The sequence below is a fragment of the Paramormyrops kingsleyae genome, chromosome 8 (genome assembly GCF_048594095.1).
Source record: "Paramormyrops kingsleyae isolate MSU_618 chromosome 8, PKINGS_0.4, whole genome shotgun sequence".
Taxonomy (NCBI): Eukaryota; Metazoa; Chordata; class Actinopteri; order Osteoglossiformes; family Mormyridae; genus Paramormyrops; species Paramormyrops kingsleyae.
The window spans coordinates 10,110,921-10,136,505 of NC_132804.1; the positions used below are offsets into that span (position 1 = coordinate 10,110,921).

At 49.2% G+C, this 25,585-nt stretch overlaps 1 protein-coding gene across 9 annotated transcripts in view; it reads right to left on the reverse strand.

The window, feature by feature from the left end:
* kcnab2a (potassium voltage-gated channel subfamily A regulatory beta subunit 2a) overlaps window positions 1–25,585 on the reverse strand; it is a 71,661-nt gene that overhangs the window by 10,153 nt on the left and 35,923 nt on the right. For 6 of the 9 annotated variants that reach the window (XM_072715162.1, XM_072715158.1, XM_072715159.1 and 3 more), the window contains 7 exons: window positions 5,044–5,087; window positions 4,850–4,887; window positions 4,624–4,703; window positions 2,300–2,344; window positions 1,923–1,967; window positions 1,477–1,520; window positions 1,197–1,283 (listed from right to left, as the gene is read on the reverse strand). In XM_072715162.1, the coding sequence (XP_072571263.1) occupies window positions 1,197–1,283; window positions 1,477–1,520; window positions 1,923–1,967; window positions 2,300–2,344; window positions 4,624–4,703; window positions 4,850–4,887; window positions 5,044–5,087 (383 nt within the window). Of the gene's footprint in view, window positions 1–1,196; window positions 1,284–1,476; window positions 1,521–1,922; window positions 1,968–2,299; window positions 2,345–4,623; window positions 4,704–4,849; window positions 4,888–5,043; window positions 5,088–13,565; window positions 13,586–15,134; window positions 16,196–24,852; window positions 25,143–25,585 lie in introns of those variants that run through there. The other 3 variants (XM_072715156.1, XM_072715157.1, XM_072715164.1) reach the window with 3 other exon arrangements.

Here is a 25,585-nt window from a genome sequence, read left to right on the forward strand (position 1 = left end):
AGCAGCCGGTCATTTTGCTACATGGGGAGATCTCCTTCCGCAATTTCCGGAAAGCTTAGAAATGGAAATCGGCTGGAAAATCACAAGGAGGCTGGAGATCAATCACACAACCCTACGAAGTGTGCCAGAGGACGCCCCCCCCCCCCACCATCCAACCCCCCACAAACGCACGACTCTCGAGAAATGGACATTCACAATGGACATTTTTCTTGCAAGATACATTTGACCCTAAAAAATAAACTCATTTTCCCATATTAACCATCCAGGCAAGATGCCCGCTGCCCTGTCCGGGGTACCGGACCTCATGCAGTAAGCATTCCGCACTTCAGCAGTAGTCCCACGCAATGCAAGCAAAGTTCACAGCAGGAAGTGTGATATCACCTTAGACAGGAACAGTGTTTCCAAGAGACAGTGGCCCCTTACTGGGAGAACACCACAGGAATCCAGCAGACTCACACACCATGGAGCCACCGATCAGCATCAGGGAAGCTGTCACAATGTGTCACCATAACTTACATCAACCAGGCCTGCGTGTGCAGGTCAGCCACTCGGCAAACTAATCTGTCTCTCATACCGATACAAACTGTCAAACATCAGAACCATTATCTTGGCACTAAGACTACAAACTAGAGTCCTAACCGAATAAAGAGCCCTGGTTACGTGTTTGTGTGCCACGAACGTGCCTTTTGGGACACATTCACCCCAGGTGTCACTTTTGGAGACACTGCAGCCCTATATCTGCTTTGACAAACCCAGCAAAGCAGAACAGCCACAAGTGGGCACTGCGAGTAGACAGTGTGCCGCACCACTGCATGCTGGACCACATCTGAGAGCTCAGCCACTTATCTGGGAGAAATAAAGATGTATTTCAGGCGCAACTGGACCGGGACCAAGGATAACAGAGACACCAGCAGCAGGTCTTCAGCGGCGAGCATCTGGGATCGCACCTCTGCAGAGGCAGCTGAGAGGCTGGAGACGCCAGGGGGGGGGGGGAGGCACTACCATGCTCCGGGGAGAAATTAAACTTCCATCTCAACCGCACAAGTAAACAGCAGACACACAGCGATGTGTGTGGGGGGGTGAGATTATAAAAGGGTGAGCTAGGAACAGATAGTGAGAGTGTGAGAGAGCGAGAGAGAGAGAGAGAGAGAGAGAGAGAGAGAGAGAGAGAGAGAGAGAGGGCCGTTCGTCCTCACCTTCCATGGGCGTATTGGGGTCTGGCCTGTTGGCGAACACCACATCTACATATTCTAACTGCAGCCTCTCCAGGGAAGCCTTCAGACCTGCCGGAAAGCAATACGCCACAGATGATTCAGGCTGACGTCCCACATTAAGGGGAGCCAGTACAGCCACCTCGGGCAGACGGCTTTTGGAGGGCTTTCCCTCACACTGCGCACTGCACCCTCTCCTCCTCGCGGTGACGGGGTGCTGCAGAGCACTCTGCCTACCCAAAATCCTTACTGCGCTCCTGCTTACCTTCGATGATGTGCTTCCTGGACAGACCCCTCTCCGTTTCTGCTCTGAAAAGTGATGTATAGAAGACACAGGTTGTCATACGGGGGGGGGGGGGGGGGGGGCAGAGGCACACGGGTTACGGGGTGACCTGCACAGCTCAAACTCACACACGGGGTATAAACTTCAGATGTAGTCTTTTCTGTGAAATTTCCCTTTACCAGAGTAAAACTGGGATATAAAGCAATATCCCTCCACCCCAATGACTGTGTGTAATGTGGAGATAGAGAGGCAAGACATAATAGATGGACGGAAAGGACAGAATAACTTTTGATATCACTCCTCCTCCAAAGAAAATGGCTGTGTGTGTGTGTGTGTGTGTGTGTGTGTGTGTGTGTGTGTGTATGCATGAGGGACAGAAGATGAATGACGTATGTGTCTGAGAATGAGACAGGAGACAAATGCCATACTTTCCGCCCCAGAAGATCTTTGTAGTGATGACCAGACTGGAACGCCTGCGAAGAGAAACACAAGAGAGACGCGGCCTGAAGCCTTCGGCACAAAGCCCACTGCACATGTCACTTGGCTGCCATTTAGCACCCATACGGATGACAAAGGCTTTCAGCCCGAACATGCATAAAACCACCAGTAACTGTGCCGGGTAGAGAGAGTGTATCACATAGACACACAGCAGGTCCGCAAACCAAGTAAACATGGCCCTTTAGGAAACGTGGCCCTTTAGGAAACGTGGCCCTTCAGCAACGGGGCCGTCTTTATGGCCGCTGGAGACCGACAGGGCCAAAGGAGGGCGATGGAACTCCAAAGGTAGCGTCTTAATGAGCCCTACCTCCAACCTTTCTTTTTTATGATGTTTCCCAGGGTGACCTCAGCCCTGAGGTGAACAGCGAGAGAGAGAGAGAGAGAGAGAGAGAGAGAGAGAGAGAAAATCACCATGAGCTAAATGACTACATTTAACATTCAAATCGGCAGAAAAGACGACATCTTTCACAAGGTATCGCGTCAGACACATCCTGCGTGCTCTACCCACGACAACAGGCAGCTCTGCGGCGCTCAGCCACAGGAGGCTAATGATGCCCGGCGAGGACGCGCAGTCACTCCCACACAGCCCAGTGAGGCAGGGAGACGGCAGCACAGGCCTTCGCAAGGCAGAGGGGGGCTTAGGGAGGGACGCGCCGCACGCTAAATGTCACCTGCTTAATTCCTGCCCCCGGGGTCTGCTTCAGTATCCCATTGCAAATGACCTTTTCCAGATTTTGTGCTAATTGTTTGATGTTCCGCAGAGATTTGTCTCTTTGTGTTTAAGGAATTTTCATTTTCACATCCAGGCCGGTGCGTGTTTGGAATGCGGGAGGGGGTGATTCTGAGAAACGTAGACTTTAGTTAACCCCATAGCTAATACTGCTGCCACAGCAGGCCCCCATGCAGGGGGTCCTGCGAACTGTCAGACAGGCATCTGGCAGCAGGACACCTGCAGTGCGCTCAGCTCCAGCTCCTAAGTGCCATCTGCATCTTACATCCTGACACACCATGTTTCCCAACCCACAAAGGGGACGGGGGAGGCAGCACACCTGCCCATATGACAGGGGCTCACTGGCGCTCGCTATTCTGCGAACGTGCAACAAAACAGCAGACTGCTGGATGGTGGGACTAAAACTGCTGAGGATAAGGGCTATTTTCTGATTACCATAGGATTCTTTTTTTTTTTACCTTTTACGTATCGGGATGTATCTGCTTATGGAGACGGCAATTCTTATGAAGGTCAGCGGTGTTCTGAATTACCACGAGCACAAAACAGGCTGGGGAAGCAAGAACTTGCAAGGCAAGGAGAAGAGAGCCCCTCCCATCAGGATGAGGGGGTTCCTACAGGCTATTCCTGCTCCGTTAGCCATAGAGCTCCAGGTGCTGCACTGTCAAGCCCTGGAGATGCCCTCAAAAAATGCAAACCAGTGTGCATGAGGGGCTGAACAGTCCGTGCAAAGTCAGTCAGATGGCATTATGAACACAAGAGGGGGACAAACAAAACTCGTGCTGATGAACATGCAGCAAGTGTCACAGAATCACAGACACGCCACAAAGGCGACGTTGCCAGTGAGGGTGGGGGGGGGGGCACGTTCTCCACGACCAGGATGCCCAGGCATCAAGGGACACGAGCAAAGGGGCTCCAAAGGAAGACCACGGCCACACATCACTGCAGAGCTCACGAGCACCCTGGCTATGCCGCTGTGCGCCCCACACTCGTCACGCCTGGCAGTGGAGTAGTGCACCAATCATCCGGCACCCTGCTCATAGTTAATGGACACCCGTCGGCACGCCGACGCAGCCCAAACTCCCGAGTTCGAAACTTGATCTTCATGGCGCCGTAGCGACTGAGGTACCCACAGTAACAGGACTTATTCGGTCTGTCGGCAGGGTGACGTATGGCAGTGTGGCGTGACCATCACTGCTGGGGGGTGTTCACAGGTGGCACGGCCCACCCAAGGCCGCCGCGCACCTCTCCCACCCGGACAGTCCAAACACCTCACTCCACACTGTATCTACACTGGTCCTCACTCCACACTGTATCTACACTGGTCCTCACTCCACACTGTATCTACACTGGTTACATAACCAGCAGCTGCTGTGTGACACCTTCCTGTTCAAACTAACCTGGATCAAACTAAGACTGTTGGGCCAACCAGAGGTGATGCTTCCGTTACAGTACAGAGCTGCGCATCGGGTGGTAAGTGGCAGCAGTTTAACTCACAGAACTGCGCAAAAATACCAGCACCCGCTCTGCTTTCCAAAACATTCAACATGCCATCCCATGCCCTCCTACAGATCTTTAAATGGGGCACATCACATACCCAGGATACACACAGAACTTGTGCTTCGGTTACATGAATTACTCTGTGGACGACTTACAAATAAACCTGTGGGATATTAGTACTGAAGCGGGTACAGGGTAGGACAGTAATGGGATTATTTTTGGTTTCGTTATTTGGTCCACTAGAAAACCACCATTAGACCTGGAGAGCCACAAATCACTGGCATAAAACAGGTGACAGGAAGCTTCCGTCATGGCTATGATGTGGAGCCCATCTCAGACAGGGCTCCACTTCACGCACAGGTCTGCAGGACCAGCATGCTTCACTTTCCTTCTGCAACACTCACTTTCCCGCCGCGTAGACCTCGGCGGTGTCGAACAGGTTAATGCCGTTCTCGTAGGCCAGAGTCATCAGCTGCTCGGCCATCTGGGGGACAAGTGCAAGAGAACAGGTCTTGGACACCACATCAGTGCATCTCCTGTTATTAAAAGGCTTGCATTCTTATACTCTGATAGCAGGTGGATCCAGGCTTAATGGGAATTCAATATACAATAAAACAATTAAAAACATACCTCGTCCGTGATCTGGCCCCCAAACGTCACCCATGTTCCTATGGCAACAAAACAGAGATGGACAGGTATCAGAAACCAATCACATCTGAAATATCGGTGCTCTCACTATAGCAGGAGGTAGTTTAATTCCACAAAGGGAACGATCCTTGGAGAGCAAAATCATCAATTAACTAACGGCACTATTGGTCACTCACCCAGCCCGAGGCAGGACACCCTCAGTCCGGATTTTCCAAGGTTTCTGCAAGAAAGCAAAATATCCATCCTCATCCTCAGAGTAACTGCCACACGATGAGATGAAGTCGCTACACTGGTAAAAGCTGTTAAAACGACAGCATGAAAGGGACCAGTCATGTGAACGGACTCTGTGTTTGCTTCCATATTCTGAGAACTGGACAAATACCACCATCTTCCAGGTCCAGTGGAGTGGTGCAGGACCAAAGCAGTATCAAGCCCTTCATGGCGTCAAAGGCCCAAACAAAGAAAAGCCGGCTCTTTGACTATTTTTCTCAATCTCTGGCAATGACCAGCATCACCCATCAAAACAAAAACAGGCCCCACTGCAAGGGCATGAGAGGTAATGATTTTTAAAGGCCTTCCTTAATATACCTACAGAGGGAGTCTGAGCAGAATACAACATTTTAGTATCTATAAATGCTTTTAAGTTTTATAACAGAATTTTACAGCTTCAAGGTTGCCTTTCAAAAGAGGTTTTATTGCAGGACTGATTTCAAAGATTCTAAAGCCAAGCCAGAATGAAACCATCTTATATAAAGCACACAATAAAGGTTCTTTAGAGGTTCTGTGGGACTGAAACCAGTGGCAGCGCTGTAAAGATAAGGCAAAGTAATGTCAGCACAACAATGCTCTAGTGTGTGTAGGGGTTAGGGAAAGTGAGACAGGAGGTCAGATCCTCTGTCCATCCATCCACTTTCCAAACCATTTATCCAGGTGAGCTCTGTGTTCTGTGTTTGGGGGTGAGTGATTAACACCTAATGCAGAAGTAGTGATGATCCCTCTACTCTTAGTTCACTCTATCAACCGTCGGCTGCAGTCCTCCGCTGTGACACACAATGCCATCACAGCAGTTTATGGTACCCAAGCCTTTAAAAACCACCAAGAAGCTTCCTTATCTGGCAGGGACACAGAGGAAATTACGCCAGGTACCACTCATTCTTCACCAACTCTTCCAAGCCGCACGTCTGCAGTGGGAGCCCTTAAAACCTCACGGCTGAATGAACACGGGGCCGAGCAGAGCTGGCTTGCAGAGTGTCAGAGCTCTAATCCCGCTGCCCGTGGAGCTGGCCTGTTACCACACAGCCGAGCTCCTTAACCTTCTCGGCATGTGGAGCATGATGGATCGGTGAAGCGCGGGTGGCTATTAGCATTGGTGATGAGCTACAGCGTGCTCTTGGAGCTCCGTGAGCATCATGATCTTTCATCAATAAACTTCTTAATTGGCTTTGCAAGGATTTCCCGTCCTGAGACACAGACTAATTAAGTTAAAAGCTCAACATACCAGTCTTATCTGAAAGTAATACTTTTAATATGTGAAATTATAAGTGACGCACACTAACGAAAGGTCTTCCACAGAAGGCTACAAACACAGGCTGACTCAGTGGTTCATCCCATCCAAGAGAGGAGCCAATTAACAGGCTGTGTGTCCACAGTGGCAGGTGCCCCGATATCTCATGCCGTCGAAGAAAAAGCACAGGATTCTCACCCTCATGCGTGAATTAAGTTCCTTCTCCAAAAGGCACATGACCCTGTGAGTCATTAACGAGGATGCCATAATTATGGGCACCAGCCAGACACAAACAACAGAAATTAAATACCCAAACATTCAAATCAGCCCATGGCTTAGATAAACATCCCGGCCCCCTCCTCCCTCACACATTAGACAGTTCGTGCACCGGAGGTTCCCTGTCTGTTAACAGATATCATTCCCTGTATCAAGAAATTCACTCATTAAATGAATTCACAAATTAAAAGAAAAGCTAGTTAAATCCAAAGAGAAAAGACACTGGGCAAACTGCAATGCCTCCCCCATCCCAGAATATTTTCCCCCAAATACATACTCTTGATACATCTCTACTGCATGATATGAAACCGTGAACCAATGACATTAACATACAGTATACTCTGCCCACTCAGCAAAGATGAAGCCTGCATTCACACGCATGTTCACAGAGGCAAGTCACTTTGTCTCCTGGTATAAAGATGGCATTCAGGTCTGTTACAATCTTGCCCAGATTGTTCCATAACTAAATCTAGGATAAGGAGCACAGAGAAGCACCAAAGGAACTGCAATGACCCCTGACACACATATGTAATGCCAGTCCAATAAGCTCTGTCCTACTGCTGAATTATGACAATGGTCAGTCATTCTGACCACTAATGAAACCCCAAATATTAACTGATTAGTCAAAGGGACTGTTTTAATCACTTACATTATCTCTATTTACAGATAGTTCCGAGGTTCCCATTGCAGTTTGTCCTTTAACAGCAGAGCTTAAACGAACAAGGGACTGAAGCTGGACCGCAGCTCCTGGATGCTCACGGCCTTCATCTCTGCAGTTTTCCAGGCTCATAAAATTCAAATCTCTCCACACGGTCTAGCACTACAGTTGACAGATAATTCTGTCAGCAAAATAAAAATGCCAGTTTTGGGGGGCAGGGGGAGGGGTGTCACAGCCTTCCCAGCAAACTCCACGTTGTCTCCTCATATCAGATGTGCTCAGTTTTAATATTTGCCAAATCTCATTCTGTTGGCAGTTCGCATTTTTCAATAGACGTGATTCTACCCTCCGGACTCCAGATTAAAATATTTTCTAGAAAGCCCCCACCCCCACTGCCAGCTCTCCAGTTCACAGCACTGTGGCATAATGGGATTTCATCATGCATAGCCTTTATATTGTCAGTTCCCTTCAAATGCATGACAGGACAGAACACTGCACTCTTTACAAAGCACACAGACAGCTGCTCCTGGGCAGGACAGGATAGGCAAACAGCCCCCAGAGGACAGCGGCACGGGCACCTCGCTGCCCAGCTCCCTCGTCACGATCCCCAGGGATCCCGCATTCCCGCTTGGACGCTTCTCAGCGGACATGGTGTCTTGCGTGCCAGGGAAGGTCCGCAGGCGGCAGGATGGGGATTCGGATCCGGTTTCCCGAGCCTGTTAGGGTGACCGACGATGAAGGAAGGTCACACGAAGACAGCAGCCTTCTTTAATTATAGAGGAGAGTGGTGACAGGTGAATGCAGGCGTCTGATCCGGTCACTGGGGACACTCACATACCATCTTGGACGTCATGGGCGCTGTACTGACGTACCAGAGCCATATACTTGGTGCCACAGACACAAAAAAAAAAGTATCTGCTTTTCTGCTTTCCAGTACAAACAGAGCTTATGTTCACTGCAAAGAGTGACACACAGCAACAAAACAGTGGCCTGCTCCTCTGTTCAGGTCGGAATTTTGGCACGTGACCCATATCAGTCCTGAGGGCATCCGTGCACAAAACCTCGCCAGAGAGTCGGCCCACAGACGCAGAGGTATTCAGGCGTATCGCATGGGAGCCAAACGCTCCATATGCCGAAGGTCCCTGGAGGGGCTGGGATGGCATTGCAAAGCCTGGGGGGGGGGGGCTTTCTCTGGGGCATTTCAGTCAACACCAGCCCTCGCTTCCGCTCATTAGAGCTTCAGTTTAGCCGCAGTTCTTATCGCCGACCGCATACGCGACGAGTTGCTGGCCCACGGTCACCGTGAATAAAACTATGTGAGCATGAACGGAAAAATGGCCATCGTAAATATTCATTAGTGTAACTGGAGACAAAAGGCAGGCAGGTCCTCGCAGGTTTACGGGGGCTGCGCGCACACAAACACACAGAGGCGTGCGAACGGCCAGCTAGCCGCTTCTCCTCTTCCCAGGGATTCGTGTTTATGCAACATGTGTTCAGCTAATGTGCACACCACCCACAGGCTCTAAATGCAGCCTGAGCGCTTTCAGCCTCAGCTGTGGGTCACGTTTGCGGGTCTTTATCGCCCTCTAACACACACACATCCATCTCTGCCTGATAAGGCTCAGGGCACCGACTCTAGGGCTCCAGTTGGGTCCCCATAGCCGCCTCACTTCAGGTAGGAGGTACTGTATCCCCTACCCCACTGGCAAGCTAAGCTGATTCCAGAAAAAATCTAAACAAGGTAAACAAGGCCTGAGTATTCCTGCTTTCTGTTATGTTGTGCTCATTTGGTGCTGCAACACACACACACACACACACACACACACACACACAGACACACACACACACACACACACACAGCCAAACCCACCAAGGAACCAATTATTTGTACCTTCTGGGCTTTCACAAGCTCTCCAAACCCACACAGAAACAAGCACACACGTCCACACTTGCTGGAGTCTCAATCAACATTTGATTTCTCCACCAAAAACAAAATCAGAAGCCTGAAAGAGGCTAACACCCCCATTGTAAAGCCTGATCTTTCACAGCTCAGAAACAAAAGAGCTCAGACTGAAAGTCCCCATTACAAAGCCTGATCTTTCACAGCTTAGAAACAGAGCTCAGGCTGAAAGCCCCCATTACAAAGCCTGATGTTTCACATCCCAGAAACAGAGAGCTCAGACTGAACACCCCCATAACAAAGCCTGATCTTTCACAGCACAGACATAGAGAGTTCAGGCTGAAAGCACCATTACAAAGCCAGATCTTTCACAGATGAGATATCAAACACAAATTTTTGAGGCGGTCAGGATTAGCATCATTCATTACAACGAAAAAAAAAAAACTCAGGATAATAATAAGCTGCGCCAGATCCAATCTGCCAGTAGTCAAACCATGGTCCTGCACCTGATCCAGTTACAGTTCTGGAGATCCTACTACTATGGCATATCAAACTTACATATATCAAGGATCTTAGGAGCACTGGGCTTTGCTTAAAAAGGCCTGAAAATGGCCTTTGGTGGGAATCATTATAACGGGCACCACAAAGCCAGCAGCACAAGGCAGCAGAGAGTACCGTATGTGCAATCTTACATAAGAGAGCGATCCGCCTCACGCCGATTAGGATATCACTGCACTGAGATCACTGCACTGAGAGATGGAGTGTGGGAGGCGTGTGTCACCACTGACTCACTGGCTTTGACACAAATTTCAGGGCTAACGTGACCACCGACTCAGGAAACGCCTCATGTCCGGCCGAAGGCAGAACGGCGGAACAAACACGCTTTGTTCGGCAAGCGCTCTCTTTTGCTGTACTGTGGATACAATATCCACATGCAATGAGTGAAAACAAGCGTCTAAAAATAAAGGCCTTTCTCAGATGCCACACAGCTTCTGTTTTAAAGCAAACAAAAGCTGGGTGCCTGTTTGAAGTCATTGGAAAAACCCAGAGATGACAATTTTCTGTTATCCTGATTAGGGGTGTAACAGTACACAACATCCACGGTTCGGTACAAACCTCGGTTGTGGGTTCACAGTTTGCAACAATTTCGATATGGCATGGAAAACAATTTGTTCTGAAATTATTTACTGTTAAAACTGTAAACACAAATAAATTCGGAAGAGCTGTAAGTCAAAGAAATGCATCTGTTGACGTGTCTGAATAAAAAAACCTAAGGGACGCATATCTGTGCATTGCAAAAAAATTTTTTAAATCAAAAACATAAAAATCATAAGCACAATATAATAAATCCCATCTAAACCCTGTGTGCTCCAATACAGAGTAGAGCCACATATCTGTGGTGATCAACACCCCTCAGTTAAGATCAACAGGACTCCACCCCATCCTTACAGCCCTAGTCCTGATTTATAAAAATAATTAAATTTTAAAAACTGTGAACAGATGCAGCTCCACAAGACCATAAGAACACCATGATCACCCAATCACTGACACACTGGCCTTACCAGCATCGCACAGGTAAAGACTATTTATACTTCAGAGTCAAGCCTACGCAGAACTTACTCCATGGCCTGCGCCACTGTGAGCATTTATACTTGTGCGCAGTTTGTGTCGCATTTATGTGTAGTTATAGTTCTAGGGAGGTGCGCGCCAGGCTGAGGCGCGGCCGCGCCACACTGACGGCGTAGGGGACGCGGGCGCGCCATACTGACGGCGTAGGGGACGTGGCCGCGCCATACTGACGGCGTAGGGGACGTGGCTGCGCCAGGTAAACAACTCTGGCAGCAGGGGCACAAGCGGCCTTCCATCAAAAACGGAAAATGACAGATACACAGAAACACACACAGGACAGTGTCACATCAGCAGACCGTCACAGCTTGCGTTACCAGTCAGTCACGGTCATACCCAGGGCTGCACTGTGCTGCTTATGCAATGCATGTATCTGTTTGAATATGTAGATGTGGCCTCTGGTCTGATTTTCTTTAATGAATTAAACATACTAACCTTTACCTCCCTGTATGCTGCATTTGGCTTTTCAGAGCTGAAATTTAAAACCTAGGATCTATATTGAATGGGGTGGGGGGGGGGGGGGGGGGGGGAATCACAGCACAGCACCACAACCCCACATGGGCTGCACATAGGCCTTTACCTTTCTGACAGCACCTAACATTATCATAACGTCTACTCAGGCTGAAAAACAAAGCACTACCCCCACCTCCCATAGTGTTTGAAAACAGTTTGTGCAGCAAATTCCTTAAATCCAAAACAGCTTTCATAGCTTTCAGCTCCACACGTCCCCTATTAATAAACCCCGTTTGTCAGTGTCTTTCAGGTCCTCTGATTAAAAGATCAGCCCCTTCAGGGACTTGAAAAGGGACCCTTTTAATCCAAAGTCCATGTCCACGTGTATCTAACTGCTATCCCAATTCCAGTTATTCATTTTAAAGAATGAAGAAGGCATCTATTTACATAATTATGGAAGGCAAGGAGTGTGTCTGAGAAATAACATTAAACAGAAAAACTGCAGATGGGGGCCTAAACAGGCCACTGAGCTGAACACACAGAGAGCAAACCAGCAGCCAAACCCAACCGTGAGCGGGACGGGGACCATCCCCATCCTAAACCCAACCGTAAGCGAGGCCGGGACCATCCATCCTAAACCCAACCGTAAGCGAGGCCGGGACCATCCATCCTAAACCCAACCGTAAGCGAGGCCGGGACCTTCCCCATGCCAAATCCAACCGTGAGCGGGACGGGGACCTTCCCCATTCCAAACCCAACCGTAAGCGAGGCCGGGACCATCCCCATTCCAAACCCAACCGCATCCCCATCCTAAACCCAACCGTAAGCGAGGCCGGGACCATCCCCATCCCGAACCCAACCGAAAACGGCATAGGGACATCCCTTTTTCAAAGTGGCAGCACGCAATTCAGCATCTCTGTGTGAGAAGGTCTCTGCGGAGAGCTGGGAAGTGCAGGCGGTGGAGCTGAGACAGCTGGGCTGGGAGAGCAGCACAGTTATGTAAGCGACGCAGTGGAGACAGAGCCCGGAGACACACACTGGAATATCACGGCACAGCACAGGATGGCCCGCCCAATTCCTGGCTCATCCAATCACATTCACAGCCACCGTTTCGTTCATCAGAATCAGCTTTCAAAATGCCTTCGGGACTTCTTCACATTACCTAATGACAAAAAAAAACGTGGAAAATTGCCAAAGTGCTAAAAAGAAACAAACAGATTATGCACTTTTGTGACGTGACAATGCCATAAATGAAAAGTTAAAAGAAAAGCATCAGCCTTTAGACATTTCAAATGATGCATTTAGTGAAGCCTTACCACTGACAGCATGCTTTAACACGGGCCACTGTGGTCACTTTGCTGCATCTCAAAATTGACTTTAAAACTTTTAAAATATAAATTAGAATTTTTCAGTAATGAAAGTCTACATTCCTGATACGCACTCACACAAAAATCCTGCAGTGCATTTAAATGACATTAAGCTCAATTCGCCTTTATTACACACCACATTCAAAATGAGTAAAGCAGTAAACATTTTTATTCAGTAGATGATCCAGTTGCAGGTCTGAGCTGTAATTTTCATTAAGTTTTATCCACTTCCTACAGCTTAAATGAATTATTTAAAATATGAGATTTTAAAAAGGACAGAGGGGGACAGAGGTAGAGAAAGCTCCTCTCTCCCAAAGGGCAGCTAGTATGACACACAGACTTAATCTAGGCACCATTCAGAGCATCTAGAGAGCAGGATGCGGGGCAGGGGGCCGCCACACTGCACGTCCCCAAACGCTCACCATCTCCGGGGAAGAGCAGAGCAGGGGTCCCTGCGCAGCCCCCCTGCAGGTGTTAGGCAGAACAGCTTCACAGGTTTCAGAATGTTTATTTAAAGCAAGAAGACGGTCTACACTGTGTGTGAAGATGTGCTGTTGAAAGGACAGTCAAGAAGACCAGCTCTTTGCTCCTCTTGCCAAAAGAAATAGATTACTGGGGGGGGGGGGGGGGGGGGGGTCACACTCTCTTTGTTGTAAGTCATTAATTTATGCCTGCTGAATGAGGTTTAATTGTTTATCTAAAGGCAGGAAGAGCTTCCCAGACATTAATGACACTACAATGCCAGGACAGATAAAGGTCAAACTAAACTGTTTATTTCATTAATTAATTTATTTCATTAATTAATCTGCCTGCCACAAATGATGCTTTTCAGAACAGGTGACACAGATGAATAAAGACTATAAATGCCGCCAGTGACCAGGGACAGAAACAGGGGGCTGAAATCCCCTACCTACCAAAAGATGGTCCTTGTCCTCAAGGGGTGAAGGTATCCCTGGCAAGGCAGGGCACAGCAGCTCTCCCCCACCCTAACCCACAAACGTTCCGGCCTCTGAGAGGCAGTGAAACCTCACTGCTTTGCTCTCACCAAAGCACAGCGACTGCCTCCTATTAAAGTTTCGTCACAACTGCGGAAGCAGGCGCCCCCAGCCTGGGCGGAGCCCCCAGTCTCAGGGCGCCATGTTCGGGGGCAGTGGCCCAGTTCTGTCCACTGCGTCACTTTGCAAATCGTTTTATCTGTGCGGGGCACACATGAGGGAAAGTCACAATGACACGGGGACTGATAACTGCACAACGCCTTGGCCACTGATCCCAGGGCCTGTAGCACACACACACACACACACACACAGACACACACACACACACACACACACACACACACACACACACCATAACTCAAACCCCCCTCTAGGTTCCCACTGGAGACTGAAGGTCACATGCCTGGAATCCTAGACACAGTACTGGCACACAAAAAAATTGGGGCACACTGCGGGACAGCCCCTGGCCCCCCCTGGCCCCCCCTGGCACCCCCTGCCCCCATTCAGCCTGCAGCCAGCACAGCCGGCTGCCCTTTTTCCTACCAACCCCCGAATCATACACAATGCAGGAACATGCTGCTTAAAACAGAAAGACAAATTTGAATTGATGCTTCGAAATGAAAGCAGTTTCCATCCCCATCACACCAGTAAGTACCTTTCCCTAGCATGCTGCCTCCCAGCTTTCCCAATAGCTATACTTAGAGTGACACAGTGACTGGTTTATGCTAAGTAACTGCTAGCTCATTAACATTTCAATTAGATATCTCAGCCTTACTTGACTCACTGAAAGTTAACAGGGAGACTGAGATTTGTAATGAGCAATGAAATGTAACTTAAACAGTGAGATATGTGGAAGAATGCAGTGGTTATGCCCGACAAGTACACTTCCTTGTGACAAACCAATAAGAATAATAATAAATAATACTACTAATAATAAAAAACATGAAATTATAAAATAAAAATAATAAATAATGACCATTAAATAATCATCATTGTCATCACAAATAATTGGTCCAATTTTCTCAGCACCAAGAGGCTGCATGAAAAGTACCGAATCTTTTAAGGATGTAAATGTTTAAAATCACAGCCCTACAGGAGAAGGTCACTGAACTGGGAGCCTCAGAAGCGGGAAACACAGTGAAACTGCGCTTCTCACCCTATTATCCGATCTCTCCGCTGACAGCACACAAGACCTGCTACACTTTCCATGAGATAATTCGTGAGATGAGGGTTAATGAATCTAGAGATGATAGTGCTAGTACCTATTATTTTTAAAAACTAGGTGAGGAGGCACCTCACAGAGGCTGGAGTGTAGCTTCAGTGACCTGATAGGCAGCAGCTAAGATGTGTCACTACTAAAAGACGACCCTGGACCACGAGGACCGGGCATTGACCCAGCAGCCAGATATGCTCTACAGCTTTCTGCACGGTTTAGTGACTAAGAGACACCCACTGGCCCCACGGACGCCGGCCGGACCCAAACCCTACCTATACTTCATGCCCGTCCTCATGCTCTGGTCGCTGGAGGAGGGGACGGTCTGCACCGAAAGCTGACCCAGGCTGCGGGCCACCATGGCCACGGTGCGGAACTTGCTGCGTGTGCCCGTGCCGGGGCTGTTGGCGTTCTGCCGATTGAGCCGGTCCTCGGTGCTGCGGCTTACGCCCCGATGATCCGTACAAACGAAGGAGACCTGCATGCTGACCCGGGTGACCCTCGCTCAGCGGGTGCAGGAGTCGCACCAGCCCACCCGGGGGGTGGCTGGAGGCAGAGCAGGGAGACTCGATTCTCACAGAGAGGCTCCTCTATGCAGAGCCCAGAATGAGGTGTCCCAGTCCTCCTCCGCAAGTGTGCCGGTTCAAACGCTCCCGTTTCCAAACTGTGCCAGACCCAGAGAGGAGGCAGCGGTGGAGTCAGGTGGAGAATTCTGACCGGCACAAACGCGCATCCCCTGAAGGGGGCAGGGTCAGGTCTCCTCCCCCAGTACCAGCCCCAAGACCCTGACGTTTTCTGGGTGGACGGCCACACTAACACTCCAGGGCGGACACACACACGATGCCACACACACGCGCAATTTTCCGGCACCTCTCAGGAAGATGGGCTCATTTTACCATTCTTTTCTTCTTCTGCCCAAACCACGAAAGGAAAGTGAATTTCTCTCCGATTAGAATCCGGGATTCCAGTCGGTGTCCAGTCACTATTAAAGCCGACAGATTCGGCAAACGCCAACTTATAACTGAATAATCCAAATGTCAGACTGACCAGTTCCGTTCAAACGGCAGATCGGTAAATACGGAGGTAGCTAGAAAGAGAAGCTCAGGAAGCTGTGGGGAACCAGCATGTCCAATAGCACCGGCAGTTGCACACAAGTTCAGCAGAGGCTTCCTTTTGTTCTGTCGAACATAAATGTCTTCGTTCATCAGGAGAAAGTCCGTACACGCAGACACACACACACACACACACACACACACTTGCTGGCACGGACCCGCTTTCCACGGATTAAACTTGCATGTATCAGGCAAGATAGAGAGGCAGTGAGAGACCAAAGGAGAGAGAGAGAGAGAGAGAGAGAGAGAGAGAGAGAGAGAAGAGAGCGTGTGGGAGAGCAGGAGGGAAGGACAAAGCCTGCTGACACCAGGGGAGAGAGGGAGAAGCTCCAGGTGGTGTCCATGGCCGCAGTCGCCAGGGTGCCCAGCGTGCTTGAGAGGGCTCCTCCAGTCACCGGCACCTACTGCCGCAGCTAAGCTCTTGTCCAGTTGGGCAAAAATATCTTACGTAAGCCATTTGCCTTGATGTGGCGGGCAAGCCGTCTGCGTCTCTCCATCCTCTCCCGCCGTTTCCTCCGCACGCAAGAAATACAAGGATCGCACTCGCCATGGCAACCGTCAGTTTCTCCACATTACTTTTTATTAGCAGAAGACGCACGGCACACGCACGTTAGAAATAACCACACAGTGAAAACTGTCCAGCCGCTTATCCTGGTCATGATCACCTGGAGGCCATCCCAGGCAGCATAAGGCACAAGGCTGAGGTGAGGCCAGGATGGGAGGCCGGCCCATCGCAGGATGCATACACAGTCATACTTCTACAAGCACCAGTTAGCCTAATGAGATGTCTTTGGACTGCGGGGGGATTATACATCTGGATTATAGGAGGAAAACCCTGCAGGACATGAGAGAGCATGCAAATTTCACATATAGATTCAGAAGCACACATATACATACATGCACCTGATTAAGGATTTGAACCCATAACTGTGCTACCCACTGAGTCACCCCCACAGCTACATCGTCACCGTTTAGGAAATACATACTTTCCCAAAGAAAAACACTGAAACACTGAAACACAGGCAGTGTGTGCAGAGTTCATAAGATCCCTACCCAAAAAAAAAGAAAAGAAAAGAAAAGAAAAGAAAAAAAAAACGTGTCCAGAAACGTGCCCAGTACCCAATTAGAAATAGCGACTCCACCGGCTTTGACAGTAGCCAAAAAAAGGAAGATACACAGCGGATAATTGGGCCAGGAGGTGGACCAGTCAGGAGACATAGCTGAGGGTTAGGCCGCTGGTCAGTGCAAGGCTGACTGCAGATGCATCAGAAGAAGGGAGTGCCCTCTCACAGTGAACGCATGCAAACTCCTGGGAAGTCCTGATCCAGGGGCAGTTACAGAGGAATGCTTAGGGGTTAGGAGTCTTTCCTAGGCAGGGCTGATGGCAAATTATTCACGATTAAGCCAATAAATAAGCGCTAAAGCCCCCCTAAAATAGGCCTAACGACACCCTTGTCCAGACCCCCTATTTTGGTACCCTGATCTGATCCATTCAATATTTGTATCTGCCAATTCCCAGTCCTGATCCAATCTTTTAATAAATATTTAATGAAACACACACATACAGTAGGCATTAGTGCATTCTTCATCTGATTTTGCGGTATTTTTCCTTATGATGTTTTTGCAAGTTGTATTAAAATAAGCTCTATGGCTGCCTTCTCTTGAAAGGACAGCAGTGTAAACATTGCAGGTAGCTGTTGGGCTACTTTCAGTTTCCAATTTAAAAAATTTCTGCATGGCTGACATCTCGATAGATAGTAGTTCCAAGCAATGCTCCTCAGGCTTATTGCACAACTGACGTAAATTAGGCGGACACGGGAAATGAAACAGATCGGGCCTTTGTTCAGGCTCTGGTAGCCAATACAGATCGATTAAAAAGGCCTGGTTAGGCCCGGATTCCGATCACCGTTATCTGATACATGTGGATCCCACAACGTGATATATACAAACACACCACTCTTATGTACACTTTAAAAATGAATAAATAAATAATAAACAAAGCAATAGCAGGCATACTGATGTAAAAATACAGTGAGGCGCCAGTGAGGTGCACTGCCACAGTGCTTGAGGGATTGCGGAGCGCCAGCACAGAGAACCCGGAGAACAGGGTCACTGGTGCTGGAGGTTGCTATGTAATAGATCCAGCCCAGCCACTTGAAGCCTGCAAGCCTTAACTGCCCCCTTGCTAAGGCTATTGTTTTAGTGCCATCTGCTATCAGAGCTGGGGGGGGGGGGGGGGGGGGGGCTGAGGCACTGCAGCACAGTCAGCGTGTGTTTTGCAGGGAAATCACTTCTGGGTGGAGACCGCAGCACTCAGGCAACGTCTCAGATCACCACACGCATCAACCCAATTCCCCAACTCCCACCTGGTTTGGCTAATTTTAAACTGTATTACGCACCATGAATAAACGAACAAAAAAAATGCATTTTAAAGATAAATCCGCTCCCCTCAAGTGTATTAATGCTGACGACAAGCTGACATAAGGAAATGCTATGCACCCCCCCCTCACCTCCCAAGAACAGGCATCTGTTTATCCAAAGAGGAAATCCCTGGCACACCATGGACAGACAGACAGACAGACAGACAGACAGACAGAGACAGACAGCAGACAGACAGACAGAGAGAGAGACAGAGAAACAGACAGACAGAGAGAGAGACAGAGACACAGACAGAGAGAGAGACACAGACAGACAGAGGGACAGAGAGAGAGAGAGACAGACAGACAGACACACACACACACACACACACAGATAAGGGCGTGAGGGCCGCAGGTAATGGACGGGATTACAAAAAAGGAACTCCAGGGCACACAGGCACACGCACACTGACAGCTGCACTCCCAGAGCAGACGCTGACTCAGCCCCCTGAGTTCTGATGGGCTAATATGACAAATGACAGGCAATTCATTGAGACAGACACTATAGCTGCTCGGAGAGTCTAAAGAGCTGGAAAATACAGCAGTTCAAGTGGGCAAAACAAAAGCTGAAGACCACATTAACATTACAGACAAAGTTCCCCAGCGACAGACAAATATCTACAAGTATTTAAAAATCAGTTAAACCCTTCATCCAGTTCTTTTGGCTCATTACAAAGTAAAAAAACATTGATGTAACACGAACTAATGTACTTTCAAAATGTCATATTCAGAAAACACAGGACAATTTAAGAGCATTATCCTTTTTTACTGAGGTGCTAATGCCTGATACAATAAGCAAGTAACCATATATTCTTTTTCTATTCATAAGAGAAATTAGAATAAAGAACACCAGAGTAAGCTGGTTTGAGTCCCAAAAGGATTACGTCAGAAATACCACAAAAAGTTAATGATGTTACATTACATGGGGCATTGAACTGTTATGCGTCCGATGAGTGATGCTTCAGTGTACCACAATGAGTGATGCTTAAATTTCATAAGATGCTGAAACTTGCACATACTAGAACAAGCCAGCCCTGCGGCCAATACCAGTATGGTGACCAACTCATCATGAGACGGTGGGTGGGAGTTTACACGGACATGCGTGGCGGCAGAAAAGTGGCCAGCAGGCACAGTTCCGAGAGGGAAGTGGGGGTGTGGGTTAGGGATTACTGGGGTTATGCAAGGGTGGGACAAAATCAGGGGACAGCAGCTCAGATCAGCGGCTCACGGCCAATCATATGGAGAGTTTATTACAAACAAGCTACATTGCATTTCAGTCACCTTAATCATAAACCCGACATTACGATTCTTCATGAAACAGATAAGAGGCCTTCCATAGGAGTTCCAATTTCAATTTAGATGCATCCCCAAAAATGAGCAGCCCGTCCTGATAGCTGAGGAAATTAAAAAAAAGGGGGGGGGGGGGGGGGGGCGGCTTATGACATGGGATCTTCCTGAGTTGCAGGGACCTCGGACTGCTATCCTCTTTCTGCCGTCTTAGCGGGTGCCATGACGACGGCTCGATTCTGAATATACACGCGGTGCTAACAGCCCTGGCCTTTAATAATTTAATGGAACAGAGCAAAAACCATCAGGGCTTCACAAGCAACTGGAGATGGAGGAAGGCTGAGCTCCAGCTCACTCTGTAAAGACAGACGGACCGACAGATGGGAACCGACTTTGGGGTGGGAGTAGAGAACAATCGAACGCAGTGCTTTTACCAAGTTACCATTAAGGCAGATGTTGGATCAGACATTTCTGGCCAGCAGAGCTCTCGTTATTCTTACTGGGCTGCTGATCAGTGCTGCGTCACAGCGGTCAGGCACTTCAGATCATCTACTGGCTGACTGTTCAGGTTGAACCATGAAAACCCGACTGGACAGAGAGGGGAGATGAGGAAGCGTCTCAGCCAGCAGCAGAACATGAGATTTACAGCCGTTTTGCACCATTGGCCAGATCAGCAATGCAACATTAATGAGTGTGTAGCAGCTGTTAAATGGGCAGCCCTGCGCTCACCCCTGGGTTATGAGAGAAGCAACGCTTGGCATGGGCGGATCACCTTTCAGCCTTCGCGGTCTTCCTTCAGCGTGGACTACAGGGTGCGTCGGGTGTGTTAGCGCAGAGGGAAAATCGCAGGCTCATCTGTGCAAGCTCAGCGATAACTGCCAGTCATTTCAAAGTCCCTCATTAGTGCACAAGATTAAGCGTTCACCAGTGTGAGAGGGACGACAATGAACAACTCAAGCAACAGGAGTTAATTCCACCAATTCATCAAAGTTAAATAATAATAGTAATTAAACAGTTGACAACAGAACATGTGTGTTATAAAACCTGAGAAAGGACCAGCGCCTATAGATTTCAAGTCCTTAACTTCTTGAGAAAGTTAGGCAGTAAAAGCAAAAAGGCTGACTGCGTGATCTTGGGTCCCTGGGTAGGGTCTTCCATAGTTAGCAAAAGCCTATACTGTTTATTTATGCATCAGTCAAATTCCGCCTGGGGCATGCTCCCGCAGAAACACACCCTGCCCTCGCATTGCAGGGTATTATGGGCTGGCTATCGGCGCTCTGACAGTGGCCAGCCTCCTCAGCGTTGTTGTTCCCCAGGAAAGCCATCCACTGGCTGAATAAGCACCACGAACAGCAAACAGGCACAATGAGTGCTGAGTGGAAGAGAACCACCTTTGCCTTCCAGGATGTGCAAACACATGTTATGCCGGTCCACGCAGAACAGGAATCTCAGCACGGCCAGGGGGGAGAAAAACCAGCAACGCTGCATCTCAAAGTGGGGACTTATTAGAACTCACTTCGTGTGACAACAGCTGAATCTGTATTAATTATCCACTCAAGGGACTCTGTTCAAAACAACTCCACTACAAAACCAGATAAACAAAGCACCTACAGAACAGGCAACACACACAATGAATAATGTATAAAAATGTGTAAAACTTCTCTTGTTAATTCATCCATGGATAATTGGTTTCACACAAAGACAGAAAGAAAATACAGCTAACTGAGGCAATAAATACGCAGCATGAGCCTGACTGAGCAGTTATCTGAAGGGCTACAGTGCCACCCTGTGGTGCTAAGCGGCAAGCACAAGCTCAGGACAAACCAGGCCCAGAATTAAAAATGGTGATTTTCCATGCCTCAACAACTCCTACTGCTCATACTGTCCAAAAATGTACGAATAATTGGACCAGATACATCATTGTCAGCAGTTTGGGATGGCTCAGTGGGTTAGGGTTAGGGTGTTAGCGCTGTAGCGGAGATCGGCACCAGTTCCAATCCCAGGGTCGGCAGAGTTAATTAATCATCGGGCCCTGGAGAAAGCCCCCTTAACCCCTAATTGCTCCAGCGTCTGGTTGACAATACATTCTTAAAAATGTACACTGCTTTGTACAAAAGCATGTAATGTATCCCTTTTGGATGCAAGTACTGTATTAATATTATATTAAATAAACACCAGACAAATACTTACATGCAGTAACAAATTTGAATATCAAATTGTACAGGAAGGGAAAAAATTAGGTGACAAACCCAAGCATGGCGAAGATCTGGGCGAAAAATTAAGAAGCATCCTTAACTGCACCATGGTAGGAAACCACACAGCAGAACCACTTATACACTGGTAAACCCCTGAGAATCATGTGCTACTCAAACCAGCTTTGGCATGGCATAGACACAGCAGTCCACTAGGTGGAGCACTAGTCTTTACTTTGGGGGGCATGACTGGCTGGCATCCTGCTGAAAGTCCCCTGTCTTCAGCCTGAGTTTGACAAGTTCTGAGCGGTCAGCGGTCGATGAGAGAGCCAGGGGAGTGGCAGCCGCATTGCGCATGGAGAGCGGGTAATGCACGCGGGGCTGCGAATGAAATGGATACACGGGAGACTGAAAGCGTCCACTCAGCATCCATTAACCCTGGGGTGACGCAACCTGGCGCGGCCTCCCTTGGAAAAATCAATAGCTCTTCCGGCCAAGTTCAAACGGATGCAGAGGGACGCATGCCGCTTGTCTGGAAAGGGCTGCAGTGAGCACTGTGACTGACCCAAGCACTCATTAACGCATAAACAATATGTAACAGGTTCCACCCATCAAAAGTCAGCCCAAGCAAAATGAGTAATATGGTTTAAGGAGACTCAGTACTTATGCTGTACTTCCAGTGTGCAGTGGGTCATCTCCTCAAACTGCTTCACAGCTTTATGTGCTGTGTGTATGAGGGATGGCTGAAGTTCTACTTCAGAGCATGCCATGATAACCAGGAAACAACTAGAACAGGGGTAGGCAACCCTGATCCTGGAGTTCCAGTACAGCAGGTTTTCTATCCTACCTGATGAGTTACTATCTGCCTAAGATCAGGTGTGATTGATCAGAGACCAGGCAGGATGGAAAACCTGGTGTATACCGGCAACCCAGGATCAAGTTTCAATTGAAACTTTCAATCAAATCTGACAGGTTTGCATGATGAAAATCCGGATTATAAACTAGATGCTGTCAGAACCACAACAACAAATTCCCCAGTCGTCTCCATCACCCAAGTTAAATCACTTTTGCAGCACCTGCCCTAATGAGTGAGTCTTAAGAGATATTTAACAGCACACTGTGCCCGATACGACATTTGGGCACTAACAAAGGAGTCCTGCAGACATCATGGCAATGAATGCAAGTGGGTCACTGTGACAGGTGTGGCACAAGTGAGACAGGTGTGCCTGGCAGGGTGGAGACGGGTTCACTGCAGCCCAAAGGAAGCAGGGCCAGCTGGCATCGCGGGGGCCTGAAATAATGATGAGAGGACAGAACTGGCCAGCCCTTCCCCTTGCTGATTTGGGATCTGATGGAGATATGGGTGTAATTAGGGCTGAGAACTACTTCCTGGGCAGCACTCAGGTAAACCGGGTTACATTTCAATGAGAAACCTACACCACCACACAAGCCCAAACCATGAAGGCCACCAGGATCGGACACGGCATGAGCTGTAGGAGCAGCCTAATGCTTGATGCAGATGGGCCTCTGCTGGATACCTGCTCAATTCACCAAGATTTCCAAGTCTCTGATGACCAGCAAAAAGGAGAAGGTGGAGTTCAGGAGAGTACAGCGCTAGTCTGCGAGGGGCCAAACGTAGGACAAGCACGTCTCGGCTCATGGGAAGAAAGCGTAGCAGGTGCTGCACAGCCACATGCCACCTGAAACCCCAACTCGCTGCAAAGCTTAGTCACGACAGGCGGGGTGACAGCCTTGCATGTGTGACACACTATCCCAGCCTTAGTTAAAGCGGAGCTACTCAGGTGCACCTTCTGGATGTGCTAACAAGAAGGGGGGGGGGGGGCTATTCCAGCCAGGCTATTGCTGAATAACACAATCTTAGGGGCATCGACCAACCTATACTGTCCTGGAGGCGTGGGAGTTCTGGGAAGTCTGGGAATTGCTGTGGTCACCCACTACGCCGATGTTCCCCAACCCAGTACTCAGAGACCCCAGACAGTTCACATTTTTGCTCCCTCCCAGCCAATGAAGAACAAGGGGCTGGTACCAGGTGTACCAGCCCCTTGTTGTTGATTGGCTGGGAAGGAGCAAAAATGTGGACTGTCTGGGGTCCCTGAGGACTGGGCTGGGAACCACTGCACTATGCCCTTGGAAAAGTCCTGACATCGTTAATTGGAGATCTTCAGGTCTGGAAAGTAGAAATCCAGACCAAGGTTTTGTTTCAACCAACCAGTTGAGTATTCAGATTGTGACCATCATCTCTCTCAACTGGTTAGTTGTAACAAAACCTTGGTCTGGATTTCTACTTTCCGGACCTGAACTTTCCACCTCCGTCTTTAATGCAATACTTTTGTAACCTCCCCAGCACTGTCCACTGTGACTTTAATTATCAGGGTGTGTGATCATGCAGAGACAGCACGTTACTGCGATCACACCACAGTCAGGGGAGGGCAGGGCTCTGGCAGCACCACCGGGCACGATGAGTTTGGACGTTAATCCCACAGACTGTCCGAAGCAGCATTCTGATCGAGGGGCTTTCATCACACGCATAGTTACCCACGGAGAAGCACAGTGTTCACCACAGCAACCGATAAACAGAATAAAAAGGGAGAAGTTACTCAACACGCATGTTATCTGGGACCTAGAGACAAAACGGAGCCTGGCTAAGCTGTTGAGCTCCTCCCCTCTTCTGGCTTCTGTACACACCTGCCCTTCATAAAGCAATACATGTACTCCTGTGACCCACATGATTAAAAATAAAACCACAAACAGCAGCTGGGGCTCGGTGGGAGAGAGGTATAGCACAGCACGCTCACAAGTAGCGAAAGTGACTCAAATTCACTTGGAGAGAAATACCAACAGCTCCTGAGAAGCACACAGCCATACGGGATTTAAACAGAAGCTACAGGAGATCCAAGAAGTTGAGATGCACAAGCTCCAGAACCGGTCCTGAGAGTGGGCACAGGAGCACTGACCGCCCCTTACCTGTACTTCATGCCGGTCTGGTAGGAAACGCACTCCTCCAACGAGAGGCCGTGCATCTTCAGGAAGTCCTCCATGTTCCTGAGGTGCATGGCGGCCCGCTGCTCCCGCTGGCGCTGCAGCTGGCTGTGCTCCGCGGGCCGCGGCACGCTCAGGCCCGGCTCCGAGTGGTAGCGGTTGATGCCGCTACGAACGCTCTCGCTGTACGTCATGGACAGCATCCTGCCGCTGGCCTCGCTGCTCCTGCTGCTGCTCTTCCTGAGGCCGCTGCTGGGCCGCCTGGATACAGGGACCTGCGGGTTTCCGCCTGTGAAGCTGCGTTGCTGCCACGCCGGCCTTCCCACCTACTCGTCCATGAGCGACGCCTTTCTAGACTTCGAACCACACCCACCCCTGCCTGCTCCGCCCCCCCATTTCCATTTGCATTTTCCTGAGACCCGACAGCAGTCGCCTTAAATAGCACCTGCCCGGGGGGGGGGGGCTCTTCCTGCCTTACTCCCGGTAGTCATGTAACCAAAGCCCTCCTTCATTGCAGGCGGGGTTAACAGCAAGACAGCTCCGGAGGAACCTTCTGGGCTGCGTTCAGGTGATCGCTCCACAAACGACGGCCTTCGCATGCCAGCCGGCCCTCCATGGTTGGGATTACAAAACACAGTCAGGCATGCAATCGGGAAAAGCTCAGGGGTTGGGGGGGTTTGCAGTCCTGGCGGCGTTGAGAGGGGAAAGTTCACTCACA